General features: G+C 51.2%; 1 protein-coding gene across 1 annotated transcript in view; it reads right to left on the bottom strand.

The window, feature by feature from the left end:
• The window catches only part of CSMD2 (CUB and Sushi multiple domains 2), a 743,482-nt gene that overhangs the window by 49,525 nt on the left and 671,333 nt on the right, over positions 1-22,624 (bottom strand). The window contains exons 54-57 of the mRNA XM_014578911.3: positions 18,840-19,013; positions 16,520-16,708; positions 11,949-12,122; positions 6,379-6,561 (exon numbers count right to left, since the gene is read on the bottom strand). Coding sequence (XP_014434397.3) covers positions 6,379-6,561; positions 11,949-12,122; positions 16,520-16,708; positions 18,840-19,013 — 720 coding nt within the window. The remainder of the gene's footprint in view (positions 1-6,378; positions 6,562-11,948; positions 12,123-16,519; positions 16,709-18,839; positions 19,014-22,624) is intronic.

The following is a 22,624-nucleotide window of genomic DNA, read 5'->3' on the forward strand; positions in this document are numbered from 1 at the left end:
CACCCACCCCTCCTAGAATAATCCTCTCACCTATATCTCAGATATTGAAGCCTTCAAATACTTTGAAGACCCCACGATGCAGAGAATCCTCCAGCTGTGATCTGCACCCAATGCTACAGAGGAAGGCGAAAAACCTCCAGGGCCTCTGCCGATCTACCCTGGAGGAAAATTCCTTCCCGACCCCAAATATGGTGATCAGCTGAACCCTGAGCATGTGGGCAAGACTCACCCGCCAGACACCCAGAAAGTTCTCTATAGTAACTCCTATCATCCCTCCATTGACCTATTTCCCACTGATAATGAATGGTCAATTAGTTACCAAGATCATGTTATTTCATCAACCCATCCCCTTATCATAGAATCATAGAACTGGAAGAGACCCCAGAAGGTCGTCAAGTCCAGCCCCCTGCTCTAGGCAGGACCTTCCCCTGGCCGGCCAGAGTAGGCTTACATGGGGGACCATGGCATTGGCGAGGGGTGCGCATTCACACCATTGCAGTCCACAGATACAAAAAAAGCAACCCCACAGATATTCCTGTGTACGGGCCTGGGAACTGCGGGGCTGGAACACACAAAATCTACTATAATGTGGGGAGAGTCATTCTCAGTCGGGAGCCACATCAGTGACAGGATTTTGGGCTCCTAGGGGAGGAGGACGGGGATCTCCATGCACTACCGCCTGCAGGCACTTGCCCCTGCAGCTACCTATGGACTGTAGGAGCACTTGGGGCCGGGGCAGTGCACAGACACCGCAGGGCCGTGTTGGGTGGGGGCGGCAGCCACACAGAGTGAGCAGCAGAAAGCTGCTCCAGCCGTGCGGCAAGTTTCAAATCACCCAGAGGCAGCGGGAGGAGCTGGCGTGGGCACCGTGGGCCAGGGACCTCTCTGCTCCTGGCTGGAATGGTATAGAGAATCCAGATCAACACCCAAACGATCTGAATGGGGCCAGACCCCTGAAACACACCGATGGGCCAGGATTTTCAGAAAAAGCTCAGAACCAACAGACTCTGCACCCCCTCCTACGCCCCTCCTCCAGAATCCTCTCCTGCACCCATACTCCCTCCCAGACTGTGCACCCCAACCTCCTGCCCCAGGTCACAACTCCCTCTTTCACCCAAACTCCCCCCTCGACTGCAGATGCCCTCCTGTACCCCAGTCCCTTACCCTGAGCTCCCTCCTGCACCCACCTAACTTCCTCCAGACCCTGCATCTCCTGCTTTAATATCATAGAAAAGTGCGGCCCTTGACCACTTACCAAATTCCTGTCATAGCCCCCCCATCAAAAATTACTGCCCATCCCTTGTGTTAGAAGGAGCTATAATATTTATTTATTTATTCGAGGCTTCTAGGGTCCCCGTTCCTATTGTATCGGTGAGCGGTTACACACAGAGCTGGTGTCAACATTCCATCGACCTGGTCGACCTGAGTGAACCCTATTGGGCTGCACCGACGGGGGTGGGGTTTGTTTGTTTTCGTAATTTGCTTTTGGCTTCAGAACTGGTGGCATTTGAAGGTGTCAGATGGAAAGTCCAGGAAGAGCAATAAAGTTTCTCTTCTACTCCCAGTAAAAGCTGTTTACTAAACTGATTCCAGTCCAGGTAGCGCGCAACTAAAACGTCCCACCGTCTAATCCGTACAGCGGACAGAATCGTTCTTTTGAGCCTTGCTGCCTTTCAGCACATAGGCTGAATAGGCCCCTGAATGTCATCCCATATATCGGGTGAAATTCACTGCTGGAATAACACACAGCCGAGAGCCTGTGGAGTCCGACCGAACGCTTTGCAGATGGTAATTTACATACCGTTTCAATTAAATCGTAACCCACATTCCATCTGACATGAAGATGGGGAAAATAATCCTGCCACAAGCATATCCTCAGTGGTCAAATTGGGACCAATTAAAACAAACGCATTTCTATTTACTTAAACTGGCACACTCCATTCTGGCTGCAGATCTTGTTTAATTCATCTGGCCCAATAATAAACATGCTAACAGCAAAGGTTCCATTTCGTTTTTCAAGGAAGGGGGGAAACTAGAAAGCTTATCTGCAACCCACAATGCAACTGCAATTTCTACTGGAAAGGAGAGAATGGCTTGTTTGGTTTCTTTCCCTCACCCCCTCATTCCTTAGCATGGTGCATGGAGAGATGAATCAGGGGACGGGCAGGGCGGAGGGAAGTGAGCTTAAATTAAAGCTAAATGGGGCTTGAAATCTAAGATTGTAGAATGCCTGGAATGCTGGTTGTACTGGAAATGAAGCGGCCTCTTCTGGCTAACCCAGCTAGCAAGTCTGGGGAGTTCCTGCTGCTGGTGATAATGAGCTCACATGATTTCAATCCATTTGTACTGTATGAAAAAACTAGCAGACCTACCAGACCTTGCCCGGGTCCTTCAGGGCAGGGGGCTGGCGCTGTAGGGGGTGCAGGAGTCAGGGTAGGGCCTTGGGGAGGTAGGGGGAGGCAGGAGGCTGGGGACATGAGGGTGCAGGAGTCAGAGTGGGGGGCTCAGGGCAGGGGGCAAGGGATGTGGGAGGTGCGAGAGTGAGGGTGGGAGATGAGGACGAGCTCAGGGCGAGTCCCATCCACCGGGGATGTCTCTCCACCCTGGCCAATGGGACCTTCTCTCCCACCCCCCTTCCTTCCCCAGCTGGGTACTTGGAAGATCTGGATTCGGCTCCTGGTTCTGCCACCCCCCTTCTACGTGACTTGGGAGAGCCATGTTGGTCCTGACTGAGCAAAGCACTAGGGATGCAATAGTGTAGTCGATTAACTGATTAACCAATAAGCTAAAGCTTAGCGGTTTATGCTAGAGACTACACACATTTCCCTCCCCCCATCACTAATTTCTTTAGCAGGCTGGAGAGCAGCCTGGCTCAGTCCTGGCTTGTGACAGGTCCCGGACCTACCCCCACTGCGGCTCTGCATTTAAAGAACATGAGGCGCTAGGCGGGCAGGCAGCCTGGCTCAGTTCTGGCTCACGGTGGGTCTGGGAGCTCAGAGTCCCTCTAGAGTGGGGCTGCTGCCACCCTGCGCTCCTGCCTCCCCTCGCGTACCAGCTCCCACCTGGCACCCCGCGTGGCTGCCTCAGATACAGAGGCAGCAGTGCAGAGTGGCGGAAGGCTCCTCAGGAGTGAGGCTGGAGCACCCTGGCTGCCGGCCCCGCCCCCAGGGACTATAGAATAGTCGAGTAACCGATACGAATTCACGAGGTGAATCGACTGTTCAATTAACCGATATTTAACAGCTCTACAAAGCACTAGAAGTGAAACTCATGCTTAAGTTCTGTGGCCTTCAAACTGAAGCACGTTTGCTGCTGCATTTCTCCTTTCTCCCCACCCGGTCTATTTAGCTGGTAAGACCTGGAGTGCAGGGACTGTCTTTTAGGTCGTGTCCGTACAGCACCTGGTGCAATTGGGTCCTGATCTCAGCCAGACCTCTTGGTGCTCCTCTACGCCCCACAACTCCCACTCATGCCTACAGGCAGTGGCCACCGACGATTTTGCCCACTCATGGTGAGCTGGCACAGCCTCGCTTTGCAGGGGACACGATGGCAGCTTGAGCTCTGTCCCCTTTCATGTCTCAGCCCCTCTGGCAACGTTCAGGAAGGACGCTTCTTTTGCGCCTTAGACCTTTGTCTACTCAAGAACGGATGGGGCTCCTCCCCTCTCCTTTTGCATTGCGGCTAACAGGAGACGGGGCAGCGAGTATGCCAGGCAGGGGGAGGAGTTGCCTTCCCAAACCTCCATCCTGGCCCCGCCCACATTCCGCCCCTAGACCACCTGTTGTAGGTGTACTAGGAGTAGAATGTTGCTGCCCCCCAGCACCTGCCCTCCCTGTGCTCCAGGGCTGGGAGGCTGGAACTGCAAGCCCTCCTGCCTCCCCGTGCTCTGGGCTGGGGAGGCGGGTCTGTGCCACTCTACCTCCTTGTGTGTGTATGTGTGTGTGTGTGTATGTGTGTGGGGGGGCAAGGTAGGGACTGGCAGAAGGAATGGGGCCCAGGCAGAAAGAGCAGGGCTGGGGGCTGGTCTGGGGGCTTACCTCCCCCAGCCCTACTTTCACCCACCGCCCATGCAGAGGGGACTGATTTTCACTCGCGGGGCAGGGTCGTAGCGAGACCTTGCAGGCACCGCCTAACTTGATGACACTTCCTGCTCCTAGCTGGGGTGCACGAGACGTGAATCAGAGCCCATCAATGCCCTACAGAAGTGCTGATTGGCTGCACTGTCAGGCTGGAGTTTGCCACTCCACTGCTGAACAGCGCTTCCATCGAGACTCCCATACATTGAACTGGGCTAATTCAGAAATATGGAGAGGGAAATGCAATTGAGCAGGTTTTTAAATATGATTAGCCCAGGTGTAGGGATATGGAACATATTAATCACCCTGATGCATATCATGCCGTGGAGACCTTTAATCACCAGGTTTTAACGAGTCAGGAAATATGGAACTTGGGTGCGGGAGCAATCCTCCCTCCAAAAAAAAAAATCTTTTTGCTAGTAGAAGCCGACTCCTGGCTCGGGGAGATTTCTGGGACCGAGGCTTGTTTTCAAGGGGGCTGCAGAACTTGATCCAAGAATTCTGCCTTTGATGAAGCAGTAATTTCCGACAGGCACTGGAGCAGCTGGGTCGGAGCAAGCTTGTCAATGAGATTTCATTAGTTTGGGAACTTGGTTCCTTACAGAGAAGCCATTAGCTTGTTCTGCAGGAGCCAAACAACGCCCGGAACTGTGTGTGGCTTCTAAAGCAGCCCAATCAGCTAGTCACACAAAGGGTACGTAGGACACAAACATCAACGGTTGGGCTTTGTTGCAGCAATGCACCAACGCAGGGGCCCAGTGCGGATTACCGCCTGCACGGGCCCGCCGGGTGGGAAAGGCCTGTGCTTTTGTCCCAGCGATGCCCACAGGCCTTAAGCATGTGCTCCAAGTGAGGCATGTGCCTTGCCGAATTTGTTCCTTGCGGATGAACGTCAAGCCCCGGATTTGCAGATGCCAGTGGCTCCTGTTTTGAAAAACCAGGTCACTCCCTTGCGGTTCTTAAAATGGAATCAGGCCCAGCATGAGGCCCTGCAAGCTTTGGCCTTCCTCGCGGCAGATCTTGCCTTGGCTAAAAACACATACAGCTGTTTGGGGCCTAAGGGACTTAGAGGCACTGAGTGGGGGAGAGCTCCGTCAGCCGTGATGAGGGCAGACCACCCACCTGGATGCTGCTGCCGGAACAGGGACACTGCTGGAAACAAAGCAAAGGACAGGTTGTGTTTCTCTTGCCGGCGGCAAGTGCAGTCCACTGGATAGCCGGTTGGGGGTCAGGGCTCTGGTCCCATCCTGCCCAAACAGGCCCGTTTAGGTGGATAATTGCTGCCGGCAGCACGCGCTGTCCTTCGTGGCTGCCCCCTCCGTGGGCACCAAACAGAGTGTTCTGCCTCCACGACACATTCCTCCCCCCTGGCCTCCGCTTTCCATCGGGAAGTGGAAAGGGGCGGTTTCCCCCTGCAGGTATGCTGGGGATGTGGCTGTGTGAACCGTTGGCCCCTCGAGGATTGGCAGGAAACCCAGGAGCAAGCTAATGACATGGGCGCCCCCTGCAGTTTGTGGCCTACAAGAGCAGGATGAAGGGGGTTGGTTTGCTGTCTGCCCCACCACACAGCAAGGCTGAGGGGGGCCACAGTCCTAGTTACCTTGCTACGTTGGCTCTGCTAGGCAGGGCACTACAGTGCCCCTCAGTCCACTCCCCAATCTCCCGGCCGGGAGAGAAGTCCTGTGCCTGAAAGTGACTGGGCTCTGTCTGGAAGGGGCGGCTGCCTGGCAGCAGAGAATTGCGGAGGAGCTGAAGGCAAAGGGGAATCTCCAGGGATGGGACGCAGGGCCAAGGGCAGACCAGGCTGCGAACGCCGGACATTTCAGCTCGGTGCAGGTCCGCGTGGGACCTTACGGCGTGGCGGCAGCGCCTGGGCAGGGAGTCCTTGCAGAGAGAACCCAGTGAGATGTGGTAGCAGCATCTGACCTGGCCACCACAAGGTCCTATATGCTTGAGGCACCTAGGTTGGAGAAAACACCCGCGGCTGTCGGATTGAAGAGCCCTGACTCCGCACTGGATGGCTCCAACATGTCTTGATATGGCTCCGTTAGCGCCGTAACGGTGTCAAGGTATTTGTAGCCAACCCCTCTCCTGCCAAGCTGAGTAACAAGCCCTTAGCCTTCGCCACGTATCGGACACACCAGGGACCCCCCCGGATGAGCGCTGACAGGCAGCCACGGTGCCTGCCTCTGAGGTGAAATTCATGGAGTGCACCCAGGTACCGGAGGGGCCCGGAGAGCTCCTCTATGAGCCGCCTCCGTGGCTCTGCTGGAGAGACAGCCCGTGAGGAGAGGAGCGGTACCTTCGCACTCCGGCTGCGTGCCGGTCCAGGAGCTGTTGGCTTGGCAGGCCCTCTCCGACGAACCCCGGAGCGTGTAGCCCGGCTCACAGCTGAACCGGACCACGCTGTCCACCCCGAACTCGTTGCCCAGACGGATGCCGTGTGAAGGGATCCCCGGGTCGCCGCATGTTCCCTGGCTGCCTCCTGCCGAAGGGAAAAAACGGCTTTGTCAGCAACAGCCGCAGGCGGCGGTCCTGGCCTCTCCCTCCTCCCCAGTGACAAAGAAGCATTACCGGGGCTACACAAGTGGCTACCTCAGGGTATCCTGTCTATAAGCCACGCTAACCATCTCATGAACCGCCTGACCCTCTGCTGGGATCACGAGGAAGCCACCGTCATCAAAACCTCATCGAGTTTAAGGTGGGAAGGGACCATCGCAACCATCCACCCTCATCTCCTTCACAGTGCAGGCCACAGAATTTTTCTGGGTAGGCAAATCATCTACTAGCTCATCCGGTCCCTCTCCCATGCCAGGGATGGATGTCTTCCAGAGCTCTGCCCAGTCAGTTTGCTCTACATGCCCCTAAATGAGGAGCCTTCCCCCTTTGGGGAAACTATATTGAGCCTGAGGGATCTGACAGCCGCTAGGTGTTTTCCGCTTCTCACCAGCCTGAATTTGCTCCCTTGTTTTTACCCCCATTGGGGGCCATGCAACAGAATTATAGAGGGCCAGTGAGCTCTACGCTCCCCTTTTGCCCACTGGGGATGTGTGTGTGGGGGGGGGGGGGGGGGGGGAGGGAGGCATGTGTGTGTGTCTAAAACTGAGCACTGGTCTTTCATAAATCAGCCAGACCTGCAGTGGCAGCTGTCACGGCTCTGGCATGGCATGTTGCATTATACCACCTGCATCACTGAAGTAAGCAGGGGGAACGTTCTCCTTGTGCAGCAAAGTCCAAATTGAGCCCTTGTGTTGTCCTGCACAGTGGCCATTTCAGCCCAGGTGTCTACTGAATTTGGAAGTATAACCACCACCAGGCGGATTTGAACCTGGGACCTCGGGAAGTGACGCTAGGAGCCTCTACCCTCTGAGCTAAAAGCCAGCTGCCTCCCAGCCCATGCTGTAGAGGTCTCTTGATCTTAACTGTTGCTGTGGTCTAAGTGCCACTTGCAGTACTCAGTAACCACACTAGGGCTATGTCTACACTGGCGCGATCTTGGAGTTTAGACAGCTCCTTCTGGTGCAAGAGCCTCTTCCACACAAATGGCGGCTCATTAGATATGCAAATGAGGCTCGGCGATATTCCACGCTTAGCCTCATTTGCAAATCTCTGGCGCAAGATCGTGCCAGTGTCGACATAGCCTAAGTGTGTGGGTTACAGAAGCACCTTGCTTTGCAGAACAGGAACCTTCTCCCCCTTACTCCTGAACCTCCAGAAAGAAAACGAGTCGGAGGCAGAGCCTTTCTGCCGCAGCTGCTTGGGCAGCAAGAGGGCTGTTTGCCAGCCTCAGCCAGGTGGACGGTTCCCCTCTGAGCACAAATGATGAGATGCTCAAAGTCTCCCTCGCCAGCCCTGTTCTCCTGGCAGAGCAAGGAGCTGTTGGCGTCGCAGCACAGATGCGCTCGGACCTCGGCCGAGAAACAGCCGCGCGCAGAAATCGCTAAACCCTCGGCACCGCTGGCAGGAAGTTAGGAAGCCACGAGGAGAGAGGCAGCTGGAAACGGATGCCTTGCGGGGATTCTTTGAGAACACGTCTCCCCTCTTGCCAAATCGATCTGTTCTTGGCTGCCTCTGCTAACCATCTCTGTAAACACCCAGGTCCAAGCCAGGGAGCGATATTTCACTCCTCCCGTTAGGCTGGAAGCCCCTGGCTCCCCGACCCTCTGTGTTTTGCTACAGTAATGAGCTTTGGGGCACCGTGTTGGATGTAAAAAATAATGAAGCCATTTGTCATCGAGGAGAAGACTTGTTTTTAAAAGGGGCGGCGCTCACGCGTCTCCTCTGGGGGTGACTTCTTCCAAAACGGCTTGTTCTGATTTGCTAAAGCCCGTGTTGCAATTAACGAGCTGCCTGCACCTGACAAATACCTTTGGAGTGGAAACAGCCGCAAGTGGATTCTGGCCTCCCTGCATGGTTCTGGGCTGCAAAGGGTGGCCTTAGAGCTTTCCCCAAGGCCAGGAGCTATGTAAGGGTGACACAGGTCACCCTGCGCTGATCTCAGTGGAGGGGAGTGCTAGGGGCAGGAGGTGCCAAGCTGGACAGAGGAGAATCACATCTTTAAGGACAGGTCTAGACTACATGGCTACGTCGACGGAACCATGTAGGGGTATGTCTACACTACCACCCTAGTTCGAACTAGGGTGGTAATGTAGGCAACCGGAGTTGCAAATGAAGCCCAGGATTTGAATTTCCCGGGCTTCATTTGCATAAAGCCGGGCGCCGCCATTTTTAAATGTCCGCTAGTGCGGACTCCGTGCCGCGTGTAGCCTAGTCCGAACTACCTAGTCCGTGCCGCGTGTAGCCGCGTGGCACGGAGTCCGCACTAGCGGACATTTAAAATTGGCGGCGCCCGGCTTTATGCAAATGAAGCCCGGGAAATTCAAATCCCGGGCTTCATTTGCAACTCCGGTTGCCTACATTACCACCCTAGTTTGAACTAGGGCGGTAGTGTAGACATACCCTAGGTGAGTTTACTAGACATAGGAAAACGAAGCGGCGATTTAAATAATCGCCACTTTACATACATTCAAATGGCCACCGCGCTGTGCTGATCAGCTGTTTGGTGGCACAGCGGGGCAGTCTGGACATGCCGCAGTTGACAAGGGAAGACTGTGTCAACCGCTCTGGTAAGCCTCATTTCACAAGGAATACTGGAGTGGTCGACAAAGGCTTCCCTTGTCGACCGCGGTGCGTCCACACTGCCCTGCTGTGCAGCCAAACAGCTGATTGGCACAGCGCAGTGGACATTTTGATGTAAATGAAGCAGCGATTATTTAAATCACCGCTTCATTTTCCTATGTCTAATAAACTCATCTACATGGCTCCGTCGACGGAGCCATGTAGTCTAGACATACCCTAACTGATGGGTTTGCCTTGCTGATTATTAAAGAGCAGCAGCAAGACAAAAGGCCGGATTCCCTTCCCAGCCCAGCCCTTCTTTGCACCAGTGTGAGTTGAGTTTAGTGTGAAAAAGTAGCAGATAAGATCATTGGTGGTTTTGTTTCACGCTGCAGGGCTGGAAACTGCTCACAGAACATGGGAGGCATCTGGGGCTATATCTAGACTGCAGGCTTCTTTCAGAAGAAGCTTTTCCAGAAGCGATCTTCCAGAAAACCTTCTTTTGAAAGAGAGAGTCCACCCTGATTGGACGCTATCTCGCATTTAAGCTGTGATTACTTTGGACGGAGCAGCTACCAGGGCACATGTGCTTTTTCCTGGAGGCCGCTTCTGCCGAAAAAAACACCCTCTTCCACATCCACACACTCCTTTTTCCAAAACAGCTTTTTTGGAAAAAAGCTTCTTCCTCGCAGAAAGAGATTTAACACCGTCGGAAAACCCCCTGGCTATGTCTACACTGGCAGCTTCTTGTGCAAGAACAGCCATTCTTGCGCAAAAACTTTCCGGGTGTCTACACTGCACGTGTGTTCTTGCGCAAGTAAATTTACAGTATAGTGTTGTAAAACAGGGCTTCTTCCAGAAGAGTTTTCCTCTCCCCACGAGGAATAAGCCCTCTTGCGCAAGAGCTCTTCCACAAGAGGGCAGTGTAGACAGGCAACAGGAATTTCTTGCGCAAGAAACCCCTATGGTTAAAATGGCCATCGGAGCTTTCTTGTACAAGAGAGCGTCCACACTGGCATGGATGCTCTTGCGCAGAAGCACATGCCAGTGTAGACGCTCTCTTGTGGAAGACTTTTTGCGCAAGAACAGTTCTTGCGCAAGCTGCCAGTGTAGACGTAGCCTGTTCTTTCAACTTTCTGTCAAACGAACGCAATAGCAATGTGGACGGAAATATAGTTTTTCTGGAAAAAACGGCCATTTTTCTCAGCAGTGTAGACATACCCTGGGAGGGGGAGGGAAAGGAAGTCAATTCCCCAGTGGCTTCTTGAAGAGGGTAGGATTTTCTACAACACATGGCAGTGGCTTAACTGTGCTACCTTGGGGCTGGTACCCCTTCCAACACTCTGATTTCAGAAAGCACAGTTTGGCTAATGTCGAAAGCTTTTGAAAATGCACGTCCAGTGCAAAGCGGAGGGAAAAAAACGGGCACGAATTAAAGAAGAAACTTTCTGAGGGGCCATAAAACACTAAGCAGATCACAGCTTGTTCTGTCGCTATGTTCTTCAAATGGGATGAAAGTGCCTCTTACGTGCTGGTGACACTTATTCAAGTGGAGTGGCTGGGTCTGAAGTGGCATCATTAAAAATTAACCACTTGTCCCAATAGCTTCCTCCTCAGCTCGGGCCCATCTTATTCCTGCCATGTTGGCAAGGGGATGGAAGGGCTGCCTGGGGAAGGAGTGGGTGGCTACACAGCTCTGGGGTTTTTTCAGCTCTACTGGGAAGGGAAGCAGCTGACTCTGTGACTGAGGAGACTTGGATGTGGGGGAGGAGGAACAAGGAGGGGGTGGAATCTCCATCCCTGGAGGTTTTTAAGTCTCGGCTTGACAAAGCCCTGGCTGGGTTGATTTAGTTGGGGTTGGTCCTGCCTTGGGCAGGGGGCTGGACTTGATGACTCCTGAGGTCTCTTCCAGCTCTAGGATTCTATGATTCGAAGGCTGGATTCCTCTCTGCTGAGTCTCAACCTGTGTGATGTTTGCTTATCAGGACATTTCTCAATGGGTTGGGGGGGGGGGGCAGTCCGGTTCAGAACAACTCAGCTCTCATTGAGTGGCCAGATCCCCCCCCCCCCCAAAAAAAATCTGCCTGCCAGTGTTGTAACTTTATTGCTTATTTGGACACCTAAGCCCTTTGGAAAATATGGCTCTGGCTGTGGGCAAGGAGTGCTTGGAAGTCTGTTACCATGAGTCTATCCCCTCCCCTCGCTGATACGGGACGTCCCCTTGTGCACATGCACTGTCAACAGTGCGGGGCGGGGCAGGGAGCGCGCTGCGCTTGGAACCACAAATGAGGCATCATGCCCGAGACAGGGGACTCTGACTTCTCTGAATGCCTGAGAAAGGAGGAGTGAATGGGACATTTGGATGTGAGGAGCAATTTGAGAGGCTGAATCCTTCCCCCCAATCCACATGCTGCACAGAAGCACAACAGGAGCCGCTGAATAGCAAAGAGCACGCTGCAGCCTGGGCCAGACCGGGATGTGTTATGTTTGGAGCAAGGATTTCATTCATCCCGTGCCGCAGGGCAAAGTTTGCTTTCCAACGGCTCCACCAGCCAAGGTGCTGGAGGCTGGACAGCTGGGCACCAGCGGGGGCTTTCTAAATCCTGCAAGAGCCAATCCTTCCTTTGGTTAGAAGAATCTAGGGCTGCTCCTTTGCAGCAGGAGGCCAGCGGGGAAGTGCAATGGATTCCCTCCCCCTTCTCCCTAAGAAGAAGGCTATTGCACTACCCCGGCCACGTTTCCTGGCCGTCTCACCTGAGCAGTGAGGGAGGGAGCCACTCCAGTGCCCGTCCAGCTGGCACATGCGTGTGGAGTTGCCGATCAGACTCCGCTTCCCCAGGCAGCTGTAGCGGACGACAGAGCCAACCGTGTACCTATCGCCTGAGATCTGGGAGTGGGGCGGGGAGCCAGGGTGGCCACAGGAAACCACTGAAAGAAAGAGAATGACGTCATGGCTTGTATCACTATTTAACCGCCGGGGGATGAGCATCCAAAAGGAAGGTGCAATGGCAAGAGATGCAAAACTCTCCCCCTTTGTACCCATGCTGTGGAATTTACAAGCCCTGAGCAAACGGTTATGGGCCAGATCCCTCAGTTGGGGTAAATCAGCACAGCCCCACTGACTTCATCAGAGCCTGGCCAATTTACCCCAGGGGAGCAGCTGGCCCTACGTGACCTCAGCATGAACTGCCCATTAAAATCTTACACGCCCTTACTCACAATCAGGTGCAAGTCATACTGACTCCACCAAGCCAGCACAAGCACCATGCACCAGGGAGGTGCTCAAGAGGCTTTGAATGGTGCACAAAGGTGGACTTGGTCCACGGGAGTGGATTTCACTGGGCTAGTCACGTAAACCTTTGCACAGAGTTTGTCTCAGGTCTGGGCGTGCAAATAACCAAGTGCACACATGAGCAAGGATTTCCCAGGCACCTATTTTGCACGTTCTTGTGCACATTCATCCCCTATTAGATATGAATATTTATACACCCACATATCCCTTGCCGGCATGGGATTCTGCCAGCACGCTGTCATATTAGATGCAATGTCACACCTGATGAAATTACTCCAGCGGCTCGTCAGAACCACTCACCCTCTGACTGCTAGTGAAAACACTGTTAACAATAACAAATCGGTTTATTTAGCTTAACTATTAATGAAGCTTGGCTGTGCGCAAACAAGCTGACAGCTCCAGACGCCATTAAATATGAGCTGATCTAAACGAGTCTTAATGAAAGGGCCACATGCCATGAGGGCTGCTGAAGGGAAAGATTAGCAGGGGATGCCTTTCTCCCGTCTGCTTAGGTGGAAAGCAAGATGTATGCATCAAGAAGAGGCTGTCTATGTCTGTGTCCGTGTTTCTCCAAAGTGTTCTGCGGGCTTGCTTTGGGAAAGCCACTAACGGACCACATTGCTTTGTTTAACGAAAGTGGCAGTAGCCATGGAGTCTCGAGGCTCTGTTTCCAGCCAAAGGGAGCCGTGAGAAGTGGTGTGGCCTGGACTGCTGCTTCCCGTGGCTGGAAACGGTGAACCAGAGCCAATGGGAGCCGTGAGGCTCTGTGGCTACGGACCCTTTAGTTAAACACAGCAGAGCGGGACCCCTAGGGACCTCCCCAAAGTGATCTCGTGGAACATGTTGAGAAATACTGGTCTATGTACGTGGCCTTTGAAAGATACTGGGACAGAGCTGGGACTAAATCGAGAGCTTTTTTCCAACGACATTAGTTGATAGTTAATAAACTCAAATTGTACCGAACAATTCACTAATGGATACTCCAGCAGGCTCACCTAAGCTAAAATTATGTGACAGTGCTGTGGGTTTTTAAGCATGTGAACAGACGGTCAGAACAGATTTCTTCCATTGTGCTAGATTTTGCTGGTGTCAATTTCATTTATTATATCAGTCCCTCTTGCGCCCCTTTAAAGAACAGGGAGGAAAATCTGTTGTTCTTTAAATACTCAGAAACCAAAATGTTCAAACCTGGGTAACATGAAGGTAAAGTTCCTGGGTCTATATTTTAAAAAGTGACCCGTGATTACAGGTACCAAAGGCATGACACTTCAAGGGTCTTCAGAAAGTCCCGAACACCCTTCCTCTCAATAGCAAACCCCCTTTTCAGGCATTTCTAGTTGCGCTCCCCCAAATCAAGAGACTGTAAATCACCAGCAGCTTTGAAAAACTACGCTTGTAAATCCGATTAGGCAGCTAAATAGCACTGGCCTGATTTTCAAAGGTGGTGAAATGTGCATAAAATCCTCTGACCTCAATGGAAGTAGTAGGCCTTCAACACTTTTGAAGAAGACCAGGTTTATTTAGCAGCGTGGCTATGGATTTAAAGCGCCCGGCTTGAAGCCCCCAGGTATGAGAAGGTTGGCTACTTGATCTGAATGCCTATAGAGTCCAAGGTAGCTGGTTATCACTTGTCAATTTCCCAGGGCTTTGTGCAACGTGCTTCTACATGTAAGATAGTGGCATGCTGGTAACAAAGGAAAAGAAAATTGTGCCAAAAAACCTAGTTTTTATGACTTGGTGTAAAAAGGAAAAAGAAATAAATGAATGAAAAGATAAATAAAAAGATTGAGGCTTTGGAACAGCTCAGCTGAATTAATTTAAGGAGCTGGATAGGAGAAGAATGGGGGGAACAGTCCCCTCCATTTTGGATTGCTGGGTTTCATCGTTGTACAAGGTGCCGGTTCTGAAGAGCAGATGCACCAATCACAAGCACTCGTGATCTGAATCTTGAGGAAGGAATTTGTGAATGTGAAAATCAATAATCGTCTCTAAGGGGCATGTTTCCCGTTCCCCTCGCCTGCCCCTTGTCCTCACCACAGCCCTTCTTCCTTGGGAAGTGCTTTATGGGTTCCATGGAAAATCCACCAAGTCTGCTAAGGAGCCTTGAACTGGAAGGTTGGGTTGAGCTGTGCAGGGAATGAGCACACCTCGAGCCAGGGTCTTTATTTTTTCCGTGTCTGCTCTATCATTGGAAATTGCCTTTGTGGGATTAGGGTGAGACACTAGGCTGCTTTGGATGATCTGTTGGGGGCCATTAGGGGCATGGTGAATTATGCCATAATGCAGTGCCTATTGCAATCAGTGCTGCCTCTCTGATGGGAGTCAGGTTCCTTGGGCAGTGTGATTTAGTAGCAAGAGCACCCTCAGGCAAGCTGCTTTGCCATTTTGTGCCTCAGTTTCCCCATCTGCAAATGGGCAAGCGTGATATTGACCTCCTGTGAAGTGCTTTGAGATCTACTGATGAAAAGCATTATAATTTATACCTGTTAAGCTTGGTGTTACTCTTACTACTAATCCAGCCTGTTTGCTTAGTAGGAAAATCCTGTATTATATTACAGAGCATCCATCTATCTATCCCCACACACACCCTCTGTCTGTCTGTCCATCACTCTGTCTATCTATCTATCCACACTCCTGCTCCATCTATCTATCACCCCCCCCATCTATCTGTCTGTCTGTCGGGTTCATACACTGCCACTCCTCCACTGTATCTAAGGATTGCATGGTGCTGTGTTACTTGACATTTGTCACTGTTGTAAAAATGATTTTCTTACATTGTGTCTCATCCAGCCTAGTGCCAAATATCAATCTTTGGGGTTATATGGATCCAGACTTGTTTGGGGCACATAATTCTTGGGTCTAATATACTTTTAAAGGGACAGCAATGTGTGTGCATGCATGTGTGTGCTACAAAGCACTCACAAACATAGTACACCACAGGGCACACAACTAGAGCCCTGCAGATCCATGGATATCCACGGGTATTCACATCCACAGACATGGGTGCAGATATCCACAGCTTATTTTTGTGGGTATGGATGCAGACCCAATTTTATATCTAGAGCCTGCAAATTGATGGATATCCCTTTAAATCTGTGGGCATCTGTGTCCATGGGCATCAATGCGGATACCCATGGCTCATTTTTGTGTACACAAATGCGGATACACATTTCGTATCCACACAGGGCTCTATGCATAACATATGCTGCACTATAGGCACGCCTCGCGAGACTAAACAAATTTGCCAGTACCTGAGCCGTGTGCTTAGGATCTTAACTGCACATCATGGAGTGTATTAAGATGGCTGCTTTGATCAGTTCCAGGCAGTGCTGCTATTGGCTCAAAATGACACAGCTCAGAGTTCCCCTCTCTCAAATCAAATTGCTCCTTTACCCCAAGCCCTGACAGAGACTCTCCTGTCTCGTTTCACTGAGCCTTTACTTATAAATATCTCCGTAACTAGCAAGGCAAAATCCTACCTGAGACAAGCAGCGAGTCCTCTGGAATGTGCATTTTGCAAAAGAGTAAAAGCAACGAGGGCGTTTATTTCAATACTGCACTGACATTGCCTCTCTCCAAAGACATGGGAGTGAGTGGGCGGGTGCAAATTCAGATGTGTATGTGCTGGGCTAAATCTGCTCTGGCTAATTACATGCTGCCCTCCCATAAATTCCCTATGTGGTATCCACTGGAGAAGTGACACTTCTTGCTGTCACCTACGATCCAGGCGCTGGAGCAGAATGGAGTCAGGATCCAAACGCAAAGGCCGCTGCATTTCATTGGTGGGTGAAATGGCCCGTAGTTCATCTAATTGCTCCCTGCAGCGTAATTTTTTTTCTGTCCAGGGGCATGATCCAAAGCCTGGTGCAGCGGATAGGAAGGTGACATTGACTCCAAGGGGCTTTGGCTCACACCTAGCAGGCATCAGTTTTGGGGAGGGAAATCCTTTGGGGTGAAAGGTTGCAATAGACCATTTGAGTACGACTTCTTTAGCAACGCCCTAAGCAAAAAGGGTACACTCCGAACAACTTACAAAGACACTGCGGGAGGGATCGATCCCACGTGCCATCCCCCTGACAGGAAAGAACATGTGTGCCCAATAAGTAATATCCATGGTTGCACTGATATGAGACAGTTGTTCCAAAGCTGAATCTGTGCGGACCACTTGGCTGTACTTGCCGGATGCTGTTTTCCAGGTGCCCGGGGTCCGTACAGTTTACAACTGCAAGCAAACAACAACAACAAAAAATACAAAAATACAAAACCAAGGGTGTAACAAAGAACAAAGAGACAAAAGGGGAAGAAATTGCAAGTCACACATTCCGTGGTTTGGGTTCTTTTTTCTGTCTTTAAAAACAAAACGCAATCAAAATAAATGGGCCCCATTCCGCCATATGATGGGCAGAGACAGAGCCCCTCTAACTGGCCGTAAGGGAGAAGGTGGGAAGGGCTGCCTTTGTCATTCACCGGACAGCAGGAGGGACAGAGATAACTTGCTTGACAGGGTAGAGCAGTGTTTCTTAAACTTTTTAAGACCGAGGGACACCAAACAATAATTTATTTTATGAGGAACACCAAGGATTTTTTGTTGAACAACAAAAAAAGCGGGGGGGGGGAGGGGGGAGAGCAGGAAAAAGTTATTGACCAAAAGAAAAAAAAGGTTGCCTGCCCCTTTAAGGGTGGCCATTTTGAACTCTGTTGTTCTCCATGGCACACCTCCGACTGTCTCGCTGCACACCGGTGTGCTATGGAACACAGTTTAAGAAACACTGGGGTAGAGGAAGGGAGTGCAAGGATGGGTAGGGGAGGGAAGGAGGGAATTTGGTAAGTGAACTTTAATGTTGATACTAAAGAAGGCAGGAAGCCCTAGAAACGAGAGGATAGAGAGGTTAGCATATGGGAACATGACTGATTGTTTCTGGAGGAACATCTTCACTACGGGCTGTATCAACGGGGCAGCGATCAATCCAGCAGAGGTTGATATATCGTATCTAATGTAGACATGATTTCGATCCAGCAGGGGTCGATATATCGTATCTAATGTAGACATGATTTCGATCCAGCAGGGGTCGATATATCATGTCTAATGTAGACACAACAAATCGGCCGCCAATTGCCCTCCTATCAACTCTGGTACTCCACCTCAATGAGAAGCACCTGGGGAGTTAACAGGAGAGCATCACCCATGGACGCACTGAGGTGAAGATACCACAGTAAGGCAATCTAAGCACATTGGCTTCAGCTCCACTAGTCACGTCACTGAAGTGGTGTAAATTAGATCGATCTCCTGCGGGAGAGGACAGCAGACCAGCCCGGAGTCAGATCCTTGACTGGTATGGATTGGCATAACTCTTGCTGATTTCAATGGGGCTTGTCCTGACTGATACCAGCTGCAGATTTGGCCCGGTGATTTTTTTTCTTATTTGCAATTCACACTTCTATCCATTGGAGTGTGGTGGGGAGGGGCAGGGGAGAGAACACGGGATCGGATCAGCACAGGGGTGAGTAGAAGCAATGCCTCTGAATTCAAGGGGGTGGGAGGTTGTGTCTGCTTATGCCACACAGGAATGTTTAACCTTCAAATGTCACTCTCATTTTCCCGCTCCGCTGCAAACTCTGCTTTACGCTGACTCAGCGTGGCATCACTCTGGAGTCCAGGAACCAGGATTAACCAAGGTTGTGGCACAGAGAGAAACAAAGTCCAACGCCTCTTGCTCACAGGGTGTGTCCTTTGCACTGTTCCTTCATTAGCAACACCCCCATCACCTCCTCTCTGTGCTTCCCAGTTCCACCTCCCTGCTACCTCAATAGCACCACATCAGCAGCAAGAATGACAGAGTGGGGAGAACAAAACTCAGCCTCTATCTGCCAGGATTTCTGCTTGGGCCAGAGTTGCAGCTGGTGAAAACTGGTAGAATGTCACCCAACCCAATAGACTGATGTGACCAATGGAGCTGCGCTGATTAACACCAGCAGAAAATCTGGCCCAGGGGCTGTAACTAGAAACCAAAAGTTTCATGATGAAGAATGGAAGCGTAAAACAGAGGAGACCCCTGTTTGGGGCTCAGCCTATGGCAGGGAGGGAGGGGGAACATGCCCTTCTTCGACCTCCATTTCCCATGTAGCCACTCTGATGTACCTGGCGCATCAGGAGGGAGAAGCCGCGTTGCTGTTATTCCCTTGTCACAACCCTGTTACGCTGCACACCTGAAGGCGTTTCTAAACTTTGGACTGTAGCTTAGCCGCCATCCACTCCTTCCAGTCTCAGCTTCCTTTCAAGGGGCTGCGGCCTTCATATGCTCCAGGCCGTAACCTTAGTGGTTGAGCGAGGCCCAAAGGGGAAGACGACTTACCACGGCAGGTGGGCAGGGAGTTGCTCCACTGTCCGTTCGCCAGGCACTGGGACTGGGACGCCCCTTCCAAGTGGTACCCGACGTTGCAGACAAACTTGGCCACGTCGTTCAAGTTGAACTGGCTCCCTTGCGTCAGGCCATTGGCTGGGTTGCCGGGGTGACCGCACGTGATGGCTACAATCAGAAAGTGGAGACATTACCTCTTGGGCTGCAGGAAGGGAGCATTCGGCCTGGAAGGAATAAGGGCACCAAGAAAATACCACCATGTTCCACCACAGCCAGCCTAAGCATCGAGGGCCCCGTCTTTGGAACTACACTGATTTACACCAGCAGGGAATCGCTCCCTGTATTGTTCCACTGAGGGGCGTTTCTTAAAGGAGTTCAGTATCCAATTCCCCCTGCCCTTCCCTGTGATTTGGGTGCCTAACTCTCCTAGGCCCGTCTGAAAATCTCAGCCATTATTAATTCATTCACTGCGCATCCACAGACGTGCTAAGCACTGCCTAGTCATTCAAAGCCAAGAGGCCTAATTCATCTCTCGCTCGTCCAGGTGTAAATCAGAAGTAACCGCACCGAAGTCCTGGGCAGCGTGGGAGGAGCGGGAGGGGAGGAAAGAGATTGAACAGCAAGAGAAAAATCAGGTTCCTGGTACCTGACTCGGAGAGCGTACAACCCAAATGGCGGGAGACGAGAGAGAGGGAGTGAAACCCTTCTGCTTCAGGGTGTAAACCAGCTTTTGACTGATGGGGGTAAAGAAGCAGATTATCTCAGAACTGCAGGACTTTCTCACACTTCCCTGTGAAGCAGTTAGGGTTGGCCACAGTCCGAGACAGGATGTTGGGTAAAATGGGCCAGGGGTCTGACCCGGTGTGGTGATGCTTACAAGGGGTAGGGTGGGGTCAGAGAGCCAATGGATACAACAGCAGGATTATGTGGCCAATCAGTCGAGATAGTGCTTGGACTTAATGCAGGCTTGGTTTGGTCATAGAATCATAGAATACTAGGACTGGAAGGGACCTTGAGAGGCCATCGAGTCCAGTCCCCTGCCCTCATGGCAGGAACTGATTGGCACTTTGCCCTCTCCCCCAGCCCCGGAAGAAACCGGTCTTAAAGAGGGATTTAAGCAACCCTACTGCAAGGAATAACATTGGGGATCTTTATTCCAGAGTACAGCAGTATTTTCCACTGGTGAAGGATGCTTGAGGATTTTTGGCTAAGAGCCTTCTGGCCATGTTAAGAACATGACGTCCTTTGCTCGTCAGTCGGAAAGCCACACAGACTGGAGGACATAGGAACCGTCATGCTGAAACAGACTAAAGGTATGTCTAGACTGTATCCGTCTGTCAGCAAAGAGATGCAAATTAAGCAGGTCGACATTGCAAATGAAGCGGGGATTTAAATATCCCGTGCTTAATTTGCCTAAAAATGGATGCCATTTTTGCCGATTCAGCACTTTGTCGGCAAAAACGGTGGCCATTTTTATGCAAATTAGGTGCGGGATATTTAAATCTCTTTGCAATGTCGACTTGCCTAATCTGCATCCCTCTGCTGACAGAAGGATGCAGTCTAGACATACCCCAATAGTCCATTACTAGAAGTCTAAGATGTTGTCTCCAACAGCTGCATGTGCTGGACGCTACAGAGAAAAGTGGGACAAAATAATACAGCTGATCAACTGGGCAAGATGATACCCAGGGGGAAAGACATTTCTTCCGGGCCCCTAGCAAGTGACTAGATTGGGCCTCGAGGCATGAAGACGGATGTCAAGTAGGTGTTGATGAGTCACCATTAGGGTGGTATTGGAGCAATTGGGAACTAGGTTGTGGATTCTTTGTCAGCATACAAATAAACCCCCCTGTAGCCAACATGTACCACGCAATCCAGTTCATACATAATAAAGCCGCTGCGAAAGCCATTAATGAGACAGGGAGTTATGAAGGGACAGCACAGTGCCCTGCTTCTGTATAAATAATGACACAGCCTCAAGGCATCTATTTTCAAAGCCCAACAAGCGCTGCTTTAATTACTTTGCATGTATGTCACCCTACAGGGCTGCTGTAGCTTTCATTACTTTGAGGCCGCCTTTTGAACATCCAGCCCCTGCGCAGGATGCTCAAAACCCACAAGGAGCCAAATGAGCTTGTCATGGCCAAAAAAGGAAATGAAGCTAAGCTCAGCGACTGAAAGTCCCAGTAAGGCCCCCTGCATGGGAAAGGGAAAGTTACCAGTGCAAAGGGAATTGATGCAGGCAAGCAACGGGACTTGCTTAATTCTAACGGTTGGGTGCCCTGGGCTGCTGTTGGATTCACTGCATGAAAATGCACGTGCGTTACACATGCTGTGGGGTTCACTAATCTGACCTGCTGAAGGTGTGGTTTGAAAATTCCCACCAGTCAAGAACGGATGGCTTACCCAGCCATCAGGCTATGTCTACACTGCCGGGTTTTTTCCCGCAGAAGATACACAAAACATGCTCTTATTTGCATATCTTCTGCTGATGCTTTTTGCAGAAGAGGTTTTGCCACTAAAAATCCCTGTGTAGATGGTGTCATTTGCCGGAAAAAACCTTTTGTTCAAGATCCCGTCTTCCTCAAAAAATGAGGTTTGCAGGATCTTGTGCAAAAGGTTTTTTTTCCCGACAAATGGTCCCGTCTACATGGAGCTTTTTAGCGGCAAAACCTCTTCCGCAAAAAGGATCGGCAGAAGATAAGCAAATGAGAGTACTATTTGCATATCTTCTGCTGAAAAAAACTGGCAGTGTAAACGTAGCTTGAGTCAGTTACTGGCCCTGGCTCAGTATTCAACTAAGCAGGGTAAATGGGTTTTCTACTTCTCATTGTGGTTCACAGACGGCTAGTAAAAATGAACCAAGATCTTGTATCTAAACATTCTCAACATTTTCGGTGCATTTGAAACCAGGTATCAGACCCGGAGCCCAATTTTCCTATGACCGTTAGCTTCAGAACAGAACAGAGGAAAACCCTGGGGTATAAACGGCTCTGAATTTTGGAGCATCCATGAAGTTCTGCAGGACTTGTCTGTATTATGTATTGCTTTGCAGGGCATCTACTAACTGTTCTGTATGTTGCTCTGAAATGGATGATGCTATCATGGCTGAGCATTTAAAGCTACAACACAGATTGGAAACGAGCAACCGACAAATTGAGATATGAAATATATGGCTTGTATCATCTCCTTATAAGAGGAAATTTAATATTTATTTACACCTGTGACGACGTGCCGGGGTTCCCCGACTCCTGCACCCCCGTAGTGGCACGAACAGACTTCACCAGCCAGTAGGACTAAGGGCGTTTATTGCTTCTCCAAGGATGCAGCACAGCACAGATGTAACTTAGTTATAGGGCCAGGCCTAGGATGCCACAGCCCCCCTTGAGATGGGGGAGACTGGGCCCCTAAATCCCAGCCCCTTGCTTAGGCTGCTTCCTCCATGATTCCAGACAGAAACTGCCTCTCTTCCAGCCCTGCCCCCCAGACAGGTGTTGTTCTCCGCCTTCCTCCCTTTGTCTCTTGCCCTGGGAGGCGACCGGTCGGACAGGTTGGGAGACCCTGGCGTACTGGCTCATCCGCTGTCCTGTTGGGCCATGCTACAAACAGCCGCCAGTGGAGGTCACCCACTGCCCAGGCCCAGCAACCAGCAAGGCACCCCCATACCACACTGTGTTACAGAGCAGACAGCCCGCCCCCACTATGTCACAACACCATAGTCAGAAATCCAGTCAGTTATTTAACTAGCTTATTTACTGAAAAGATCAATTAGCAAATGT

Source organism: Pelodiscus sinensis, chromosome 25 (assembly GCF_049634645.1).
Source record: "Pelodiscus sinensis isolate JC-2024 chromosome 25, ASM4963464v1, whole genome shotgun sequence".
Lineage (NCBI taxonomy): Eukaryota > Metazoa > Chordata > Testudines > Trionychidae > Pelodiscus > Pelodiscus sinensis.